Source organism: Bombyx mori, chromosome 16 (assembly GCF_030269925.1).
Source record: "Bombyx mori chromosome 16, ASM3026992v2".
Taxonomy (NCBI): Eukaryota; Metazoa; Arthropoda; class Insecta; order Lepidoptera; family Bombycidae; genus Bombyx; species Bombyx mori.
Window position 1 is genome coordinate 10,416,147 of NC_085122.1, and position 19,137 is coordinate 10,435,283.

Here is a 19,137-nt window from a genome sequence, read left to right on the forward strand (position 1 = left end):
AGACATTTGTATCAAGCGAAACGGATTTTCGAATCTCGCAGGGCGTGCCAATATTTCTAATGAAATACGTACTTAACACACACACGTTCACTAATTACTTTCACGACTTAGAAATAACATTATGTAATAATAATCAAACCCGCTAAAAATTTAGTTTGTGTAGTTACTAGTTGTAGGGTGACTCGTGAGCCAGGAAGGGTAGTTACTACCACCTTCCTAATTCAGCCGTGAAGCAGTAACGCATTTCAAATCGACGGGTGGGCAAGCCTTTTTACTACAAAACTGAGATTAGAACTTACTCACGACTCAAGGTGCACTTATGTTTTTAATGGCCCTATGATCTGGTGACCACTTAACTGACTGATCACTCGGTGGGCCGGGCTTACCCATTCATCAAAGCAATAAAATAAAAAAGACAGGCGGTGAAAAAGCGCGGTTTGATTAAGTATGAAGTTTCAGTGCTTATATCGAGAATTACCTTTTAACGTAGTTGATTCCAAAACTTCGCAAAAATGTTTGAAAAAATTACTCGTATTTAAGTAAGCCTTTGAATATTTTAAAAACCAAACTATATCCAGATAGGACGATTTCCGGAAATGTAAGAAATTTAACTTCAGACTTAACTTTTATACTATGGTTATTTGTAATTTAAATCACGTGGAATATTTTATCTTTTAAAGCAAGTCTAAAATAAGCTAAGTGTGAAATCATATGTAGGTTTTTTGTTTTTTATTTATTTATTGCTTTTTAGTAAGGCGACTTTACGGCCCACTTGATGATAAGAACTCACTATCGCTGCGACGATGTGACTGTATCTGTGCTCAAACCTCACAGGCAGACTTCCAAGATGAAGACATAACCTTATAATTTAACAACGCCAAAATTATATTTTGCGTAATTACTGATTGATACGTATTTATTCCGTGAAGCAGTAATGCATATTTGTTTGAAGGGTGGCGCAGCCATTGACCTATAAAACTAAGACTTAAACCTCATGTCTTAAGGTGGGGAGTGGTATTTAATCTGTTGATGTCTATGGCCTCCGGTAACCACTTAACACCAGGTGTGGCCTATGTTTGTTCAGATGATTAAGAAAAAAAATATTGCTCTTAAAAATCGAATCATAATTGGTTGGCAGCTAATTCTATATATGCCGTATCCCTTCACAGAAAAACAAAATCCGTACTAGTCGAATACGGCCTTCGACGCGCAACCTAACCCATGCATCAACTCGCTGTGTTTCTTGCCGAGTCTTCTCAGCGGGTCGCGATTCCAATACGGTAGTAGATTCATTCGTGAAACAGCTCTTCTTAAGTTGTTAGGTCTCCTTTGGAGGTGCTCGGGCAGCTGGTAGCAAATCCCACCCCTCCTGGCTAAGCCTTTGCTGGTCCACCCGTCTTGGTGAAACTGGAAAGGCCTCCGGGCCACCAGGAATCCCTCACTCATAAAAAATAAAATAAATAATTGCTAATTAAAGGGTAAAAGATAATTTAAAAGTTTCATCTTATAAATTAACAAATAATTTGTAATTAGTATATAATTCGTGCACAAACTGAATGATATACAGTCGTGGTCAACTAATTAGGGACATTCAAGATAGTGAAGGGCTATAACCGGTTATGTACATTTAAATATAAAACCCTATTGATTTCTCAGCACCTATTATTTGCATAATGTGGTCCGATTATTATGCTATAAATGGCTGTAAATAAAAGATTTAATAAATAGAAAAAGTATTTAATATCAAAGATTAAACATGTATTAAATATTAAGGTACAATTTTGTAGTGGACATGTAATTAAGGACAGTAAAGTATAATGAAAAATACAGTTACACAAAACTTATAATCTTCAGTGTTATAATATCTTTAACAGCTCCATTTTATTACGTGTGTAACGGACGTGACGTCAGCTGTCATTCCCTGCCGCCAGCCAAGCCGCCAAGCCATATTAACACGCCCCCTTCCGCCACCGCCGCCGCCGCCAGCCAAAGCCAACGAAGGGGGGATAGTGTTAATAAAACAAGCCATGCCAGCCATTTCTACCTGCTTTTCTGCATTCTCGCACAAATAAAAGAACTTGTCGTTACGCTGCTGGTTTTTATTGTCACATCATTTGCAACACGTGTAAAATCAGTACCCAGTAGCAAAACCTTTGTTAGTAATTACCGCTTGACACCGATGTGGCATAGACATTATCAGTTTCTGACATGTTTTGACAGGAATGTTTGCCCATGCCTCACAAAAAGCTTCATGAAGTTCATCCAAATTTGTATTACGATAAGTGGCAACTTTTTTCTTGATTTCGTGCCAAAGGTGCTCAATTGGGTTGAGGTCCGGGCTATTTGCTGGCCAATCTAACACCGATACAAACTGACTGGTAAGAAACGACTAGACTGAATGGGCGGTATGTGTCGGGTCGTTATCCTGCTGAAACGTCCATATAATAGGGAGATGCTCCTCAGCATAGGGAAGTATAGTTTCTTCCAATATTGCCTTGTATTGATGTTGGTCTAAGTTACCCTGAACTTTCCTCACAGGTCCCACTCCACGTCCAGAAAATGAACCCCATATTTTAATGTTTCCACCGCCATGTTTCACCTCTTTTTTTTTGTGAATCTTGGATTCATTTCCGCTTTTACAGGACGCCGTACATATTGCCTTCCATCTGAAGAAATCAAAGTAGCCTTGGTCTCGTCAGAGAAAAGTACATGACAGTAATTGTTGCCATTGGGCGTAGGTCCAATGTCCATATTTACGTGCAAATGCCAATCGAGCATTTCTATGTTCTTTCTTCAACAACGGTACTTTGCGAGCCACTCTTCCGAACAACCCTGCTTTTCCCACACGTCGTCGAACGGTCCTCGCAGATACACCGGCTCTTTAGTTTGCCCCAAACACTTCGTGTTTAATTAAAATAGAGCCTAGAAACGGATCTTTCTTAGCTAACCTGGTTATCATTCTATCTTCTTGCGAAGTCGTTTTTCTCGATCTTTTTGTTCTGGACACATTTAAAGCCGTGTTATAGCGCTTGAAATGTTGCACTGCATTGCATACCATAGTTTTTCAACAATTTAAATGTTGTGCTATCCTTCGGTATGACCAACCACGCTCGACAAACTTCATGATAATTTTTCGTAGTGTTGGATCGCAACTTTTATTTTTGCCCATTTTTCTTCAAAATAATTCTCAAAACTTAAAATAAAAAATCTGGATTGCCGCCAAAACAATCACTAAACAATAAGAAAAGAAACAAAAAAGTATTAAAATTCCAATTTTGAAATTAGAACGCAATACCTCAGTGTCCCTAATTAAATGGCCAGCCAGCATTCTTTGAACCAATAGCACTATGATATTGTATCAGCTATACTGTAAAGATGTTTAATGTTTAAGAAGTTGTTATTGTTTGTATAATCGCGCACATAAATGACTAATTACACTTACATGTCAAAGATATGGAATATTGCTAAGACTCGTTGGAAAATAAAAAAAATATTCACAATTTGGCTTAACTAGAGATTGTCCCTAATTAGTTGACCACGACTGTATGTATTAGATATCGGGTGATATTGTATGTTAACTTATACTTACCTTGAACTCTACTGCAGGAACGAATTGCAAAGTTAATTCATTATTTACATCAATTAACGAGCTGGTTCCATTGAGGCGGCTTTGTGAAACGCTGGCGAAACGTGAGGATCTCGACCTCTCCTGGAAACCACCCCATGCCGCGTATGCGGACCGCTTCAGGTGTACAGCATTCCTACTGGCATTGTTATACCAGGGTCTGCTGCGACTCGCGATCGTCGTGTCTATGATGCTCGGTAGCGATGAGTCTTGCAAGACGATACTTGACTTCTGCGAGTCCACCATCTCGCAATGAGAGAGGGAGAGCTTATTCTTCTTCGCACCTATCCGTTACCGCCGAGTCGGGTTTGTTCGAACACATAACTCGAGAACGGCAAGTCCGATTTTCATGGTTTTTGATTTGTTTTATTTTTCTCCGTCCCGAATAGCAGAAACTATTAAGAACATTAGAAAATTGATGAAAAATTAGATGAAAGAAAAAAGATTTTCCCATACAAAATGTTCGTGGGTCTCGTAACTGTCAAACATTTAATGTTTATTACGTCAATACGGTTAACTTTCTCCTCAAATTAAAGAACGTAATTAAATAAAGGTTTCGAATCGACACGATAATAATATAATATACACAATATTCGGATAATGACGTATTTTACATTTGAAAAATGTAGATTAATGTCACTAATGAAAAAGGATTGACATATACGAGTATATTGGCTGTAAAATTTTATGCGTGTGTTTAGAAATTTTGTGTGAATTAAAGAAAATATTTCAGGCTATTAAATAAAACAAATGCCTTAAATCAAATCACTCAAATCCAGCCAGAATCAGTAACTATATACCATATATGTATAAATGAATTGCTGTTCGTTGGTCTCGCTAAAACTCAAGAACGGCTGAACCGATTTGCCTAATTATGATCTTGAAATATTTATGGATGTTTAGGAAATAGACGGAAAGGATGACCTTTCACCGAACGACACCTAGACAAAAATAATTGCTAAGTAAAAGTCAATTACGAAAATGCAAAAGCAATCATTTTGAATAAATCAATACTGATTTGTAATTATAATTATTGTGAAAAACGAGTGCATGCTATTTTAGTTATGCGGTGACATCACAAGTTAACCTTGCAAAAACCAACTGCTCAAAATTAATGATAAAAAATTTATGTTGATTATATTATTTTTATTGATATCCTAAGCGAGGTCGATCTCTCAAGAAGGCGACAGGAGGGAATCAACAGACCGTCGAGGCGGTGCGCCCGGTATTCGCGGACCTTGTGAGCTGTGACTTTTTTATTTTTTTTTATTTATTAGATGTGTGGACGAGCTTACAGCCCACCTGGTGTTAAGTTGTTACTGGAGCTCATAGATATCTACAACGTAAATGCGTCTCAAGTATAGTTACAACGGCTGCCCTACCCTTTAAACCGAAACGTATTACTGGTTCATGGCAGAAATAGACAGGGTGGTGGTACCTACACGTGCGGACTCCCAAGAGGTTCTAACACCAGTAAAAGTTGGGGGCGTCCAACCTTCCGGTCGATACATTTTTTACATTTTTACACCGGCTTTCGTTTTCCTTTTGAATTTGTTTTCGGCCGGTACCTGCATGAGAATGGAGTGCCACCACTGTGGCCTGACACCTAACAGTGTCAACGATGCGGCATCATGCTCAGTCGACTTCGTCGAGGGCGCGCTAGACAAGGTACAACTCTTGTCTCAGTAGGCCGAGAGGCAGAGTTGCAGCCCATTTGAATGCGATTTTTCGCCGGAGGAGGAGTTTACGAAGTTGGGCGACTTGTTATTCCAGGAGAAAACGCTAGCTTAATGGATCGGAAGAATAGCGGGCCCGGAGCAGGTCAGCGCCAAAAATGTGCCGTGGCCCTTCCCCTAACTTGTAGAGAAGGGGTCACGGCACAGGGGCGGTTGCGTGCCCCACCCGGCTGTAGCTTACTTTGTTATTGTGTAAATACTGTAGTATTATGTACTGTAATACTGTTACTGTAATATAATACTTGTAATAGTAGTTAATTAGTAATTAGCGCGTGTTTTAAGTCCCGGGGCACAACAACTGGGCAGTCAGTAAAAAAAAATGGAGTTCTCTCGAACCAACGCCCTGTTCGAAGAATTCCTCTGCGAAAAATATCCGACCCTCGGAACAGAATGGACAGAATATAAGTCTCAACACGCCGCGAGCTCTTCCGCGGTCTCCGTCGCCCCCGCTGCTCCCGCATCTACTAATAACGCGCGCAAAGCCCCCGCGTCGTCCACCGCGGCCTCCGTTGCACGTGCAGGATCGTCCGTGGCCTCCGTTGCACGTGCAGGATCGTCCGCGGCCTCCGTTGCACGTGCAGGATCGTCCGCGGCCTCCGTTGCACGTGCAGGATCGTCCGCGGCCTCCGTTGCACGTGCAGGATCGTCCGCGGCCTCCGCTGCACGTGCAGGATCGTCCGCGATCTCCGTTGCACCTGCAGGATCGTCCGCGGCCTCCGTTGCACGTGCAGGATCGTCCGCGGTCTCCGTTGCACCTGCAGGATCGTCCGCGGTCTCCGTCGCCCCCGCTGCTCCCGCATCTACTAATAACGCGCGCAAAGCCCCCGCGTCGTCCACCGCGGCCTCCGTTGCACGTGCAGGATCGTCCGCGGCATCGGTCGCGCCCGCCGTTCCTGTGTCATTGATACTCGCCCGGAAAAATTCTGCGTCGTCCACCGCAGCTTACGTGCCTCCTAAAGCACCTGCACCTGTTCGCAGGTCGCCCGCGCCTGCCTCTTCGTCCTCATCTGACTCTGACACGGACATGGAGGTCGATCCCTGCCCCGCGCCCTCATCAGATGGCTTCACCCTTGTCCAAAAGGGAAAAAAGCGCGCTGTGGAGTCCCGAGCTCCCGCAGCTACCAAAATTAGTAAAGCCGCGAACACGTCACTCCGTCTCCCCATCCCACACCGTCGCCGCATCCAGAAGAACAACATAGAAAACAAAACCCTCCCCCGGTAATCCTGCAAGATCACGTCCTTACGGATCCATCAGATCCAATAACCTTTGCATTAGACGCCTTCAGCTCTAACACTAGGAACAGGCTTAGGGACCTCGGTAACCGTACTCGTGGAACTCGACAAAGAGTTCGCCGTGCAACCTAACCCATGAATCAGCTCGCTGAGTTTCTCGCCGGATCTTCTCAGCGGGTCGCGATTCCGATCCGGTAGTAGATTCATTCGTGAAACAGCTCTTCTTAAGTTGTTAGGTCTCCTTTGGAGGCGCTCGGGTAGCTGTTAGCAAATCCCACCCCTCCTGGCTGAGCCTTTGCTCGCCCACCTGTCCTGGTGAAACTGGAAAGGCCTCCGGGCCACCAGTAATGTTTCAATCATAAAAAAAAAAACCTGCAAGAAAAAGCAGCTTGGGACCGAGTTTCCCTGGCCCTTATAGCCAGTAAAATTAACTTCACTAGCGCCCGCAATCTTGCGAACGGCATCCAAATAAAGGTGCAATCATCCGACGACCATAGGGCCCCCACCTCTTATCCCCGTAAGGAGCATATAAGTTTTCACACTTACACGGTCCAGGAGAAATGAGGTCCATGCCTAACTTTTTTTTTTCGGGCCGAGGGCCGTCTTCCAACGAATATACGGGAGTGGACGGTCCGCAGATGTTGGGAGCGGACCGCGGGGGCAAGTAATGGAGTATAGGGCCCTACCCACTAAACGGTTCTCACGCCCGACGTCCAATCTCTGCTTGGGGTCAGAACCCGGTTAGAATAAGGGGGCTCCCGCGGTCAACACTACAAGCAGACGCGCGGCGCCACCCTGAGCACGCCGAGCAACAGGTCGCCGAGGCGATTGTCGTCGACCAATGACGTCAGTTTCCGAGGTACGGCGGCCCGTCAGCCCACCCGGGGAATGACGAACGCCCTTCTCCTCCTCCCCGGCTTGGCGGCGGCGGTACGGTACCTAGAGGGAAGAAGAGCAAGATGGTGGACTCGCAAAAGTCGAGCATCGCCTGTTAGGAAAACTGGTCGCTGCCGAGCATCGTGGCCACGGCGGTCGGCAACGACAAGTTCGGTCCAATCTTCGTGAAGAGGACGCGATACTGCTCTGCGAAAGCGGCGCAGTCAGGCGGCGAGAACAAGCCTCGAGCACGACCCGCCTCCGCGCTTGAACTCTCGCCGCGCCGGAACACTGCACGTCTAACTGCTGTCCCAACCCTCAAACTGAAATGCACTGCTACATTGCTTACCTTTGGTATGGTTTAAGATATAGCAATAGCTTGCGGCTTTACCGTAGCCTTGGCATTGCAGATGTTTTCGTGGGACAATGGAAATTACAATGCGAATTTTTTTTTGTATGGCAAATAACATGTTAAAGAAAAAGAAAATTAAGCCCGAAACAACGAACGTGAGATATTTATAACACCTGAGCTTATATGTTATATGTACGTAAGCAATAATAAGCTTATATTATTGCCTACGTGCCTCCCCCAAGGTTCGATATAATGACCGGTCCTTAGATTAATCAATCAATTAATATCTGTAGTTTCATTAAGATGCTCATCAAGATGGACTCTGGACGTTTCAAAAAACAATCCTCAAGATAGTTCTTTATTCAGAATGGCCAATTTGAATTTTTATTATTTTTTTCATTGCTTTGTTGTGTGGACGAGCTCACAGCCTACCTGATGTTAAGTGATTACTGGAGCCCATAGACATCTACAACGTAAATGCGCCACACACCTTGAGATATTGTTCTAAGGTCTCAGTATAGTCACAACGGCTGCCCCACCTTTCAAACCGAAACGCATTACTGCTTCACGGCAGAAATAGGCGGGGCGGTGGTACCTACCCGTGCGGACTCACAAGAGATCCTACCACCAGTAATTACGCAAATTATAATTTTGCGGGTTTCATTTTTATTACACGATGTTATTCCTTCCCCGTGGAAGTCAATCATGAACATTTGTTGAGTACGTATTTCATTAGAAAAATTGGTACCTGCCGGATTCGAACACCGGTGCATCGCTTCAACACGAATGCATCGGACATCTTATCCGTTAGGCCACGACGACTTTCAAGACGACGATCTGTCAATGACGACAGATCGTATGTGACTATAAATGTGTTGAGCTTATTGATGAGGCGAAATTCCCAGGAGCTGAATGTAAGTTTAACAGTATACTTTTTCATTGTTAGGTTGTAAGAGATTTACGATTTTGTCAATTAATGACTTTGTAGTATCGCTAGGCGTTGGTCCAACTTCGTCAGCAATGCGTGCGTGCATGTGCATGCATTAGCATTAAGCATTCAGACAGCATAAATAAGGTGTAAGCGTTTAGCGACAAAATGAAACCGTTTGGAATTACATGCCTTGTAAACACGCAAACTGTAGGGCGCGTCCAGATAATGACGATTTGATTTCAAAGTAATGAATCTATACAAAAAAAAAAACTTCTGTAATTATTTTTATAGTTTAACAACTACTAAGCGCTAAGTACTTATTCATCGTACTGTGAACGTAATCAGCGGCTTCAGGTTTGGACTTTCGCTCGCGTAGTCGCAGCCGCACTAGTCCTGTACTTTTTATTCTAGTGTGCGTTAATTTTCTAGATACCATTTAAAAAAAAACGATTACTTTCAATTTACTTTGGTCAAAATGAAATTCGCCATTGAATACGACGATTTTCCAAAACATTGTTAGATCTGTCGCACTGCAAAATATTGCTCAACTATAATAAATCTTGCATATAGCGCTCTCTAGTACGGGTTTATCAGTCATCAACTGATGCTTGATATTTTCTGATGTACATTAAGGAATAACTGACTGTTTTCGAGTGTCAAAAAAAAAATTATATATATATGTCGGCGCAAATATGACTATTTATCTACTGATCATCAACTAATTACTCTGTGATAAGAAATTGATGTTAAACAGTCCCTTTTATTGTAATTTCAATACTTTAAAATCTTGTAAACACGCTCACGTGTTTAATACTTGTAAACACGCTGACGTGTACGAAGTCCTATAAATACGGCCGTGCTGTCTAGCGTTGATTCATTCGTGTCCGAGCCGTAGTACAGTTCGGATCTCTCTGTAACGTTGTTATGCTTCTCGTGCAATATACGCAGTTCTCGTGAAGTTTTGTTTTGGAAGCCCAAACATGAGTCATTCGTCGAGAACTTAATGACCGTGACGTCAGCAATGGTGACGTCACACTTTTTAAAAACATTCCTTCAGCGTTTCTCCTCCGTCATCAGAAGTGGGATCACATGCCGCCTCCGCTCAGGAACAACCTGGAGACCATTTAACCATATCGGCGGAAGAAGACTACCCTCCAGCAACAGCCGATGAGCCTATACATCTACTCCACAAATCAGCATGGTCGAGCAACAAAATCAACACTCAAAGATAAGTTTTTATTTTTGATTACTAAAATCCCACTACATAAGTACCACAGTGTACGCCCACTACATAAGTACCACAGTGTACGCCCACTGCATAAGTACCACAGTGTACGCCCACTGCATAAGTACCACAGTGTACGCCCACTACATAAGTACCACAGTGTACGCCCACTACATAAGTACCACAGTGTACGCCCACTACATAAGTACCACAGTGTACGCCCACTACATAAGTACCACAGTGTACGCCCACTACATAAGTACCACAGTGTACGCCCACTACATAAGTACCACAGTGTACGCCCACTACATAAGTACCACAGTGTACGCCCACTACATAAGTACCACAGTGTACGCCCACTACATAAGTACCACAGTGTACGCCCACTACATAAGTACCACAGTGTACGCCCACTACATAAGTACCACAGTGTACGCCCACTACATAAGTACCACAGTGTACGCCCACTACAAAAGTACCACAGTGTACGCCACAACATCACACTACACAACATCCTTATCCGAACACCTTAAATAAATCTACGAGAACCGCCGAGAATTCTACGAGAACCCTCCGAGAACCCTCCGATATCCTCCGAGAACCCTACGATACCCTCCGAGAACCCTACGATACCCTCCGAGAACCCTACGATACCCTCCGAGAACCCTACGATACCCTCCGAGAACCCTACAATCAAATCGCATTAATAAGTCTCAAACCTACATAGTTACAAGTAACGCAAGTATAACAGATGCGCTACTCAGAGAAACTTTTTATTCCTGCAGGTCAATGAGAATCAAAGAAAAACCTACGAGAATCAACGAGGCCGGTGCAGAGCGCGCACCGCCTGTCAGTATGGCCGTGTCGGCGCAAATATGACTATTTATCTACTGATCATCAACTAATTACTCTGTGATAAGAAATTGATGTTAAACAGTCCCTTTTATTGTAATTTCAATACTTTAAAATCTTGTAAACACGCTCACGTGTTTAATACTTGTAAACACGCTGACGTGTACGAAGTCCTATAAATACGGCCGTGCTGTCTAGCGTTGATTCATTCGTGTCCGAGCCGTAGTACAGTTCGTATCTCTGTGGCGGGTAGCCATCATACAACGCAAGATAATTGACAGATGCCTGAATCTCGCTTACGACATTTTCAAGATAAAGCGCATATATACAAGTTCCGAACAACAACATTCGGACCGTCGGTCTACCGAGCTATATCACCCGCTCGGTGGAAGATCTTCCTTTCGTCGTATATATTCCCAAACTGGTGACCCCGACGTGATGTGAACACGCAACCTTCTGATTCATCATCAGCGCATCAAAAAAAAAAAAAAAAACTTCGGCTACCACAATCCCCGCATTCTCGCAGATAAAAGCAAGTCATCGACAGTCGTCCCACAGCAAGCCAGCATCGCAGCCTCAACAGGACCATCGCAGCCGACTCACCGCGCTTCCTGGCCCTACGGCACGCACCTACACTGCCTCATCGCGCAGCATTCAAGCTCAGTCTCGACTCACCGCAGACTTCGACCAGCACTGGCGACAATCACGCAACATTCAAGCTCAGTTTCGACTCACCGCAAACTTCGAGCAGCACTGGCACTTGCAAGCTAATCTCAGCACGGACAACGATAACTAAAATGACACGACCTCCAGTCTCGGAGGGGAGTGATGTGGCGGGTAGCCATCATACAACGCAAGATAATTGACAGATGCCTGAATCTCGCTTACGACATTTTCAAGATAAAGCGCATATATACAAGTTCCGAACAACAACATTCGGACCGTCGGTCTACCGAGCAATATCACCCGCTCGGTGGAAGATCTTCCCTTTCGTCGTAAATTTCCAAATCTCTCTGTAACGTTGTTATGCTTCTCGTGCAATATACGCAGTTCTCGTGAAGTATGGCACCTGAAATTGACATGTTTAAGCAGTAATTATATCTTGTATTATCTAATTCATACGACACACCTTTTATTTATCTTGGATACACACACCTTTTATTTATCATAGATACACACACCTTTTATTTATCATAGATCATACACCTTTTATTTGTTGTACATCACATAGCTTTTATTTATCATAGATCATACACCTTTTATTTATCATAGATCATACACCTTTTATTTATCATAGATCATACACCTTTTATTTATCATAGATCATACACCTTTTATTTATCATAGATCATACACCTTTTATTTGTTGTACATCACACAGCTTTTATTTGTTGTACATCACACAGCTTTTATTTGTTGTACATCACACAGCTTTTATTTGTTGTACATCACACAGCTTTTATTTTTTGTACATCACACAGTTTTTATTTTTTGTACATCACACAGTTTTTATTTTTTGTACATCACACAGCTTTTATTTTTTGTACATCACACAGCTTTTATTTTTTGTACATCACACAGCTTTTATTTTTTGTACATCACACAGCTTTTATTTTTTGTATATAACAGCTTTTATTTTTTGTATATAACAGCTTTTATTTTTTGTATATAACACAGCTTTTATTTTTTGTATATAACACAGCTTTTATTTTTTGTATATAACAGCTTTTATTTTTTGTACATAACACAACTTTTATTTTTTGTACATCACACAGCTTTTATTGTTAACTGATGCAGCCTCTATCCTGAAATAGTTTGATTTTGTTTTGAGTTGTTGTTGAGTTGTTTGTTGTTGAGTTGTTTTTTGTTGAGTTTGTTTTGATACTTGCAATTCTGAGTCAGTAGATTGGTCAAGTATCATAACGTTCATACTACTTTGTAGACTCAATTTTATTAGTAATAATTTCCACGCGTGCTTATTAATCAATTATGTTTCTATTCAATGATTTTGTCTCCGATATTAATTATTTTTAAAAATCAATCTTTCGACCTTACAAGTCCACCCAAAAGTACATAGGACATGCAGCCCAGCTCAAAATATACAGAAATCATAAGAAATGTTTCATTAGTGTTAATATTGAGATAAACTTGTACCAAAGCAGCACTTTACTGTGATATTATACAGCTGTGTCCTAAATACATCGGACAAGTCTGTCTGTAATTTTATTTCACTAAGAGTACTATTAAAAGTTTCACTACTACCCACGAATTTAACAGAATTTTGTGATATTGATATTAATCATTAATTCTCCGATTATTAAATCTATATCAGCGATGTCGTAATTCGTTATTTCCACAAAGTTACAATAATGTTGTCTATATGAACATTCACGGGGATGTTCCTAAAGAGGTCAACGAGTATGAGCCTCCAAAACCTCTCATTGTAACCACGGAAGACAATCTTTAATTTTTTAACTTATCAGCATATGCCACACAGAATATTTAATTTGCTGCCCATGTCTATGTATGCAATGAGACTAGAGCCATTAATTAACACTATTTTTTTTTGTAAATCTATGCGTACGCTGTATGTTGTAAATAAGATATTACTCACTTTTGGGTGTGAAGAGCTGGCCGCATACCATCAGCTGACCGACGTGTGTCCCGGGCGATGGCACACCTCGCAGCGCGGCTCTTTGCAGTTCTTTGTTTCATGACCTTCTCTTCGGCAGGCGTAACATTTCTTTGGTTGAAAGTCGGTCCCTCTTGCAACTGGAGCAACAGCACCTTCTCTTCTCCATGTGGTAGCCATTCGTGGATGTGTAGTATAGTTGCGGTGGTGTATCGCACAATCCCTAGCCGACCCACGAAGACATATCTGCATGATGAACTGGCAGTCTTTGTTGTCCCATCCATATACGTGATCCAACTGGTCGATCTTGTGCAGCCATCCCTTGACGTTGCTAGATTTTTCGTCCGGCCGGAACGTTGGAATAACCTCCGCATCGGTTTGGGTGACACGTCGCATTTTGTATCGCCTGTGTTTCTCAGCGGTCTCAAATCCGTCAATGCATGGGCCTGGCATAATCCCGCTTCTGAAGTATAAACGGATCCTCAGGGTGGCGGCGACAATTGAGACAATTTACATCCACACGAAATAATATATTCTCTTTAGTACACGTTATGGTGGGTAGAATACGAATGCAACAGAGATATGCTAACCGTCGGTATTTATACAATCATCTTGACCTATTTTAATACAAACTGAGTAGGTAATATTAAACATTGTTCATCTTAATTATTCTGCTGATTATTTACGTACAATTATTATTTAATAATATCGAATTATGTAACAAATAACATTAAGGCTTATTGCGCCGGAAGCTGTCAAGCGGAAGGCGCCAATAAAATATTATAAGTATAAAGAAAATATGAATGAACTATTTACTTGATTATGAAATTACTAATTATATTATAAGAATAATAAGTTCTATATATTTCCTAAGTTCGTAAATAATTTATTATGTGAGGCCGGAAGTGTTGCTCGATAACAATATGTTGGAGTATTTCCACTTTCGGGTAGCGACATGGTAAGCGGGCGGTCTTCGTAAGTCAATAAAACCAGAAATGAACTCAGAGCGTATATTACGCAGGAGCGCTCCGTCCGACACGGCGACTCGCTCGCTTCTGAGCTCGAGAGACAACAACGGAGCGTTTTTATTGCAAGGTATCGTGGTGGGACGATGTTGTTTACGATTCTTATCTTGCACGTGTTGTTTTCGATGAATGCTTGCACGTGTTGTTTGTCGTCCCATCTTTATTAGTCATGAACTAATGGCATGAACACGGCCATTCTGCTCATGACGCGTCCCTGCGTCAAAATGATATACTTCACATAAATCATCTCACTTAACTATTACACTAAATTACTATCGAGTTCAACTTTTAGTGTCCAGGTCTCGACTCCTTTATTTGAGATACCAAGCCTCGACGCTGGCACTCAAATTTCAGGTCTCAAAACCCTAGAATACCAGAACAACCAAGCCTCGACGCTGGTGTTCAGATTTCAGGCCTGGAAGCCTTAATAATCTAGAGCTACCAAGCCTCGACGCTGGCAGTTAGATTCCAGGCTCCAAGGCCCTAAGATGTCAGAAGAGCTACCAAGCCTCGACGCTGGCACTCAAATTTCAGGTCTAAACGAGCATTGCATATTACCTAAATCGAGATAAATTGGGATATACTTAACTTGGGTATCGACACCATACATTGTAACAACCAAGCCTCCACGCTGGTGTTCAAAGTTAGGCACACAAAGAGAAGCCTCATTCCAAAAATTGTATCTCATTAATCTCTTCTAATGGAAATTCTGTTTTCCATAGTTTGGAGCTGCTCGTAATTTTCATGGGCTACTTTTGAGTCGACGTTCTGTGATTTTCTTGACCTCGTATCGGTCATTAGGAAGGACCTTCTTTATCTCGTAACCCCCAAACTTTTTGACTTCCTTTGGTTCCCAACCGAAAGGGTTAAAACGTATTGAACCTAGTCAATTCCTTTCATTTTTGCTTAAGTGCTATCAAATTTAGCTTTAGTTTTCTCTGCCCGTTCGGTCATCCTTTCAGACACTATTTTACGGAAAAATTAGGATTAACTCTCTCATTTTCTTCATCAATAATTGAAATCAGCTCGGGTGGCACGCTTCCGGGTTTTCCTGGATTCGGGTTCGAAAGTTTGCAACATGTCATCCCGCATTTCCGTCCAGGTTGTTGTCCTTAGGAGGCTACTATCTGCCCATGTTTTTACACGACCTTTTAATACACTTGCTGCTTTTAATCGTACCTCATGATCTCGAAATCTATATTCTGCTTGAGTACGTGTAATAAGATCTACCCAATCGTGTACATCGGTACTAGAATCGGGGTCATATTATCCGGAAATATAACAAACTATGTTGTGCTCAACTGCGAGAAATTGATTTTCCGATGAAAATGAGTAGTTGCTGTGATGGAATGTGCTCCAATGCTGAGCACAAGTTATTAATAAAAAATATGTACTTAAGACTGGTCACTACGTTGTTGGATGCAGCAACAGCTACTTGTAAAAGGGTCAAGCCTCGAAGGAGGGGTGGTTATGTTGCGGGATGGAACAAATATGTTGTAAGTTACCATAGGGAGGCCAAGTCGAGGTTTTAGGCCTGGGTGGAAGATGGCAAGCCTAAGAATGGTCAGACGTATGTTGACATGGTAGAAAGTAGGAAGTTGTTTAAGCAGAAGTTAAGATGGTGCCAGGATAGGCAGGAACAAATTAAAATGGATTCACTTGCATCCCATCATTCCGCTAATAATTTCCCACAGTTCTGGAAAGATACCGGAAAATTTAACCAGAAACCTGGCCTTCCTGTGAGTATTAATGGTATTTTTGATCATCACTTGATTGCAAATGCGTTTAGTAAACACTTCAAGGTGACACCGCAGCGTAATACTGGTGTGTTTCGGTCGCCCGTTGCTGGAACCATCATCCAGAAAAGGGATATCAGTTTTACATCGAAGGAGGTTAAAAGAGTTATTAACAGCATGCATAGAGGTAAATCCCCTGGATATGATGGATCAGCATCGAGCATCTTAGGCATGCTGGAGTCCACCTGCCACGCGTCCTATCCTTGTTTTATAATCTCTGCCTTTGCCATAGTTACTTACCAGAGGAACTTACTAAAACTATAGTGATTCCAATTATTAAGAACAGAACTGGGGAAGTCTCGGATATGAATAACTATCGACCCATCTCTCTTGCGACCATATTAGCCAAGGTGTTGGACGGCTTGCTTAATAACATTCTTAACAAACATATTAAACTGAATGGGCTTTCCACTGAAAGTGCGATATTATGTCTTAAGCAAGCTGTTCAGTACTATACCGACAGGAAAACACCGGTATACGCGTGCTTCCTAGACTTGTCTAAGGCGTTTGACACAGTCCTATATGATAAGCTTTGGGACAAACTGGGCAGGGCGGGTGTACCGGTTGAGGTCATATCAGTGTTACAGGAATGGTACCACTGCCAGCGGAACCAGGTGAGATGGGCGGGAGCTTTGTCCGGGCCATATGGCATGGAGTGTGGCGTGAGGCAGGGGGGGCTGACATCTCCTTTGTTATTTAACTTGTACATAAATGACCTTATCGTTGAGCTCAGCAGCACTCATCCCGGTTGTCATATTGATAGTGTATGCGTCAATAATATTAGCTACGCGGACGATATGGTGCTGCTGGGACCATCGGTAGGTGCTATTCGTAAGATGCTGGCTATATGCGAGACCTACGCTGGGGAACATGGACTGACCTACAGTAAAGCAAAAAGTAAAGTTCTGCTTTTCAAGGGTAAGTCAGGTGCACCCGTTCCAGTTCGTGTTCCTTCAATTAAATTATATGATGAGGAACTGCAGAGAGTGACCAGTTTTAAGTACCAGGGGCCACATTGTAACGGATGATTTGTCCGATGACGCAGATTTGGAGCGGGAGCGCAGGGCATTGGCGGTCCGAGGAAGCATGGTTGCCCGTAGATTCGCTCGGTGCTCCTCCCCAGTAAAAATTTCTTTGTTTAAGGCATTTTTCCAATCGTTTTACGCGAGCAGTCTATGGGTGAATCATACTCAGCGGGCTGCCAGGGTCCTGCGCGTTCAATATAACAACATCTTCAGGGTGCTATTGCGGCTGCCTCCCTACTACAGTGCGTCGCAAATGTTTGCTGATGCCCGGACGGATGGCTATCAAGCTATAATCCGAAAAAAGGTTGCCTCTTTTTTAAGACGAGTAAGAGACAGTAGTAATGGCATCCTCGGGATGATTGCTTCTCGCGCTGATTGTCCGATCCAACATAAATGGATGTGTATAATTACCGGACAAGACTGACATATCCTTATTATTATTTTACTCTTCATTATGAAAGGTGTATGATTTTCTTTTTATTTTATTTTTTTTCTCCAAATTAATTGACTGATTGACATAATGATAGCTAATATTGACATAGAGTGGTTACTACTGTATTGATATAATTATGTGTTTCTAATTCATTTCCTTTGTATATTTAATTAATTGAATTAGTATATTGTTCATTTTCTATTTGTATTGTTGAACTGTTTGTGTGCTGACTATTGTATTATTATTATTTTATGGTTTTTTTCTGAAATAAATGTTTTATTATTATTATTATTATTATTATTATTATTTCAGTCAAGGTTACGCGATGATCGTAAGACAGTTGAGTCATCATATCGTTCATCGTGGTTTTAAATGCGTCTGCCGTAGCTTGGATTACGTCATTAGGCCGTTGTTCGTCACGTGGTGATCCCACTTCTGATGTTGGACTATTTCCACTTTCGGGTAGCGACATGGTAAGCGGGCGGTCTTCGTAAGTCAATAAAACCAGAAATGAACTCAGAGCGTATATTACGCAGGAGCGCTCCGTCCGACACGGCGACTCGCTCGCTTGTGAGCTCGAGAGACAACAACGGAGCGTTTTTATTGCAAGGTATCGTGGTGGGACGATGTTGTTTACGATTCTTATCTTGCACGTGTAGTTTTCGATGAATGCTTGCACGTGTTGTTTGTCGTCCCATCTTTATTAGTCATGAACTAATGGTTTATAAAAACACGCGCCGACATATATATATATATATATATATGTAAACTTGTAGACTGTATGTTGTGTACGTGGCCTAATGTACGAGTATGTGTACGCCGCCTGACAGGTATGACGCTGCACATCATAGAGTAAGATTATATATAAGAATGACATTGGCGCTGGCACACTCAGATAGAGAATTTGACCTTGACCGTGAAGTGATTTATGAAATATTGGAAGTAAAAAACCTTTAATTGTCGATTTTTCTATTTTTAGGTGAATAGATTCACAATGTGTAAATATTTTTGAGTGTTTAATTTTATAATAACAATAAACTTTTCTATTTTTAGATAAATCAAATTTGCGTTATTTACTCCAGTATCATCTAACATATTACAAATCGACAATTGTCAGAGTTTGATTGGATAATAGTAGATCATGAAAAGATTACAATTTGATGTTGAGCTGGCGGCAAATGAAGACCCGAAGAATAACATCTTGATTATAAAATCAGTAACAAAAGAAGATGGAACAACATATCTCATACCACCATGTTTGCAAGCAGCGAAACATCACCCTCAATTGGTAAAGTTGGATCGTTTGGAACCTCTGGGTCTGCGGAGGGACTTCGGTTCCCTCTGTATTCTGTACCGTATGTTCCATGGGGAGTGCTCTGAGAAATTGTTCGAGATG

General features: G+C 42.0%; 2 protein-coding genes across 2 annotated transcripts in view; one reads left to right on the plus strand and one right to left on the minus strand.

Moving 5' to 3' along the window:
* LOC101742625 (fatty acid synthase) overlaps window positions 1-598 on the minus strand; it is a 54,792-nt gene extending 54,194 nt beyond the window's left edge. Inside the window, exon 1 of the mRNA XM_038016324.2 lies at window positions 479-598. The gene's annotated coding sequence lies outside the window, so the exon portion shown is untranslated. The remainder of the gene's footprint in view (window positions 1-478) is intronic.
* Window positions 599-5,680: 5,082 nt separating this feature from the next.
* On the plus strand, window positions 5,681-6,583 carry LOC134200375 (mucin-1-like). Its single transcript, XM_062673173.1, has one exon. The coding sequence runs from the start codon at window positions 5,681-5,683 to the stop codon at window positions 6,581-6,583; it is 903 nt and encodes a 300-aa protein (XP_062529157.1).
* The last annotated feature ends 12,554 nt before the right edge of the window (window positions 6,584-19,137 follow it).

Coding starts and splice junctions, on each gene's coding strand:
- LOC134200375 (XM_062673173.1), top strand. CDS start 5,681: ATGGAGTTCTCTCGAACCAACGCCCTGTTCGAAGAATTCCTCTGCGAA.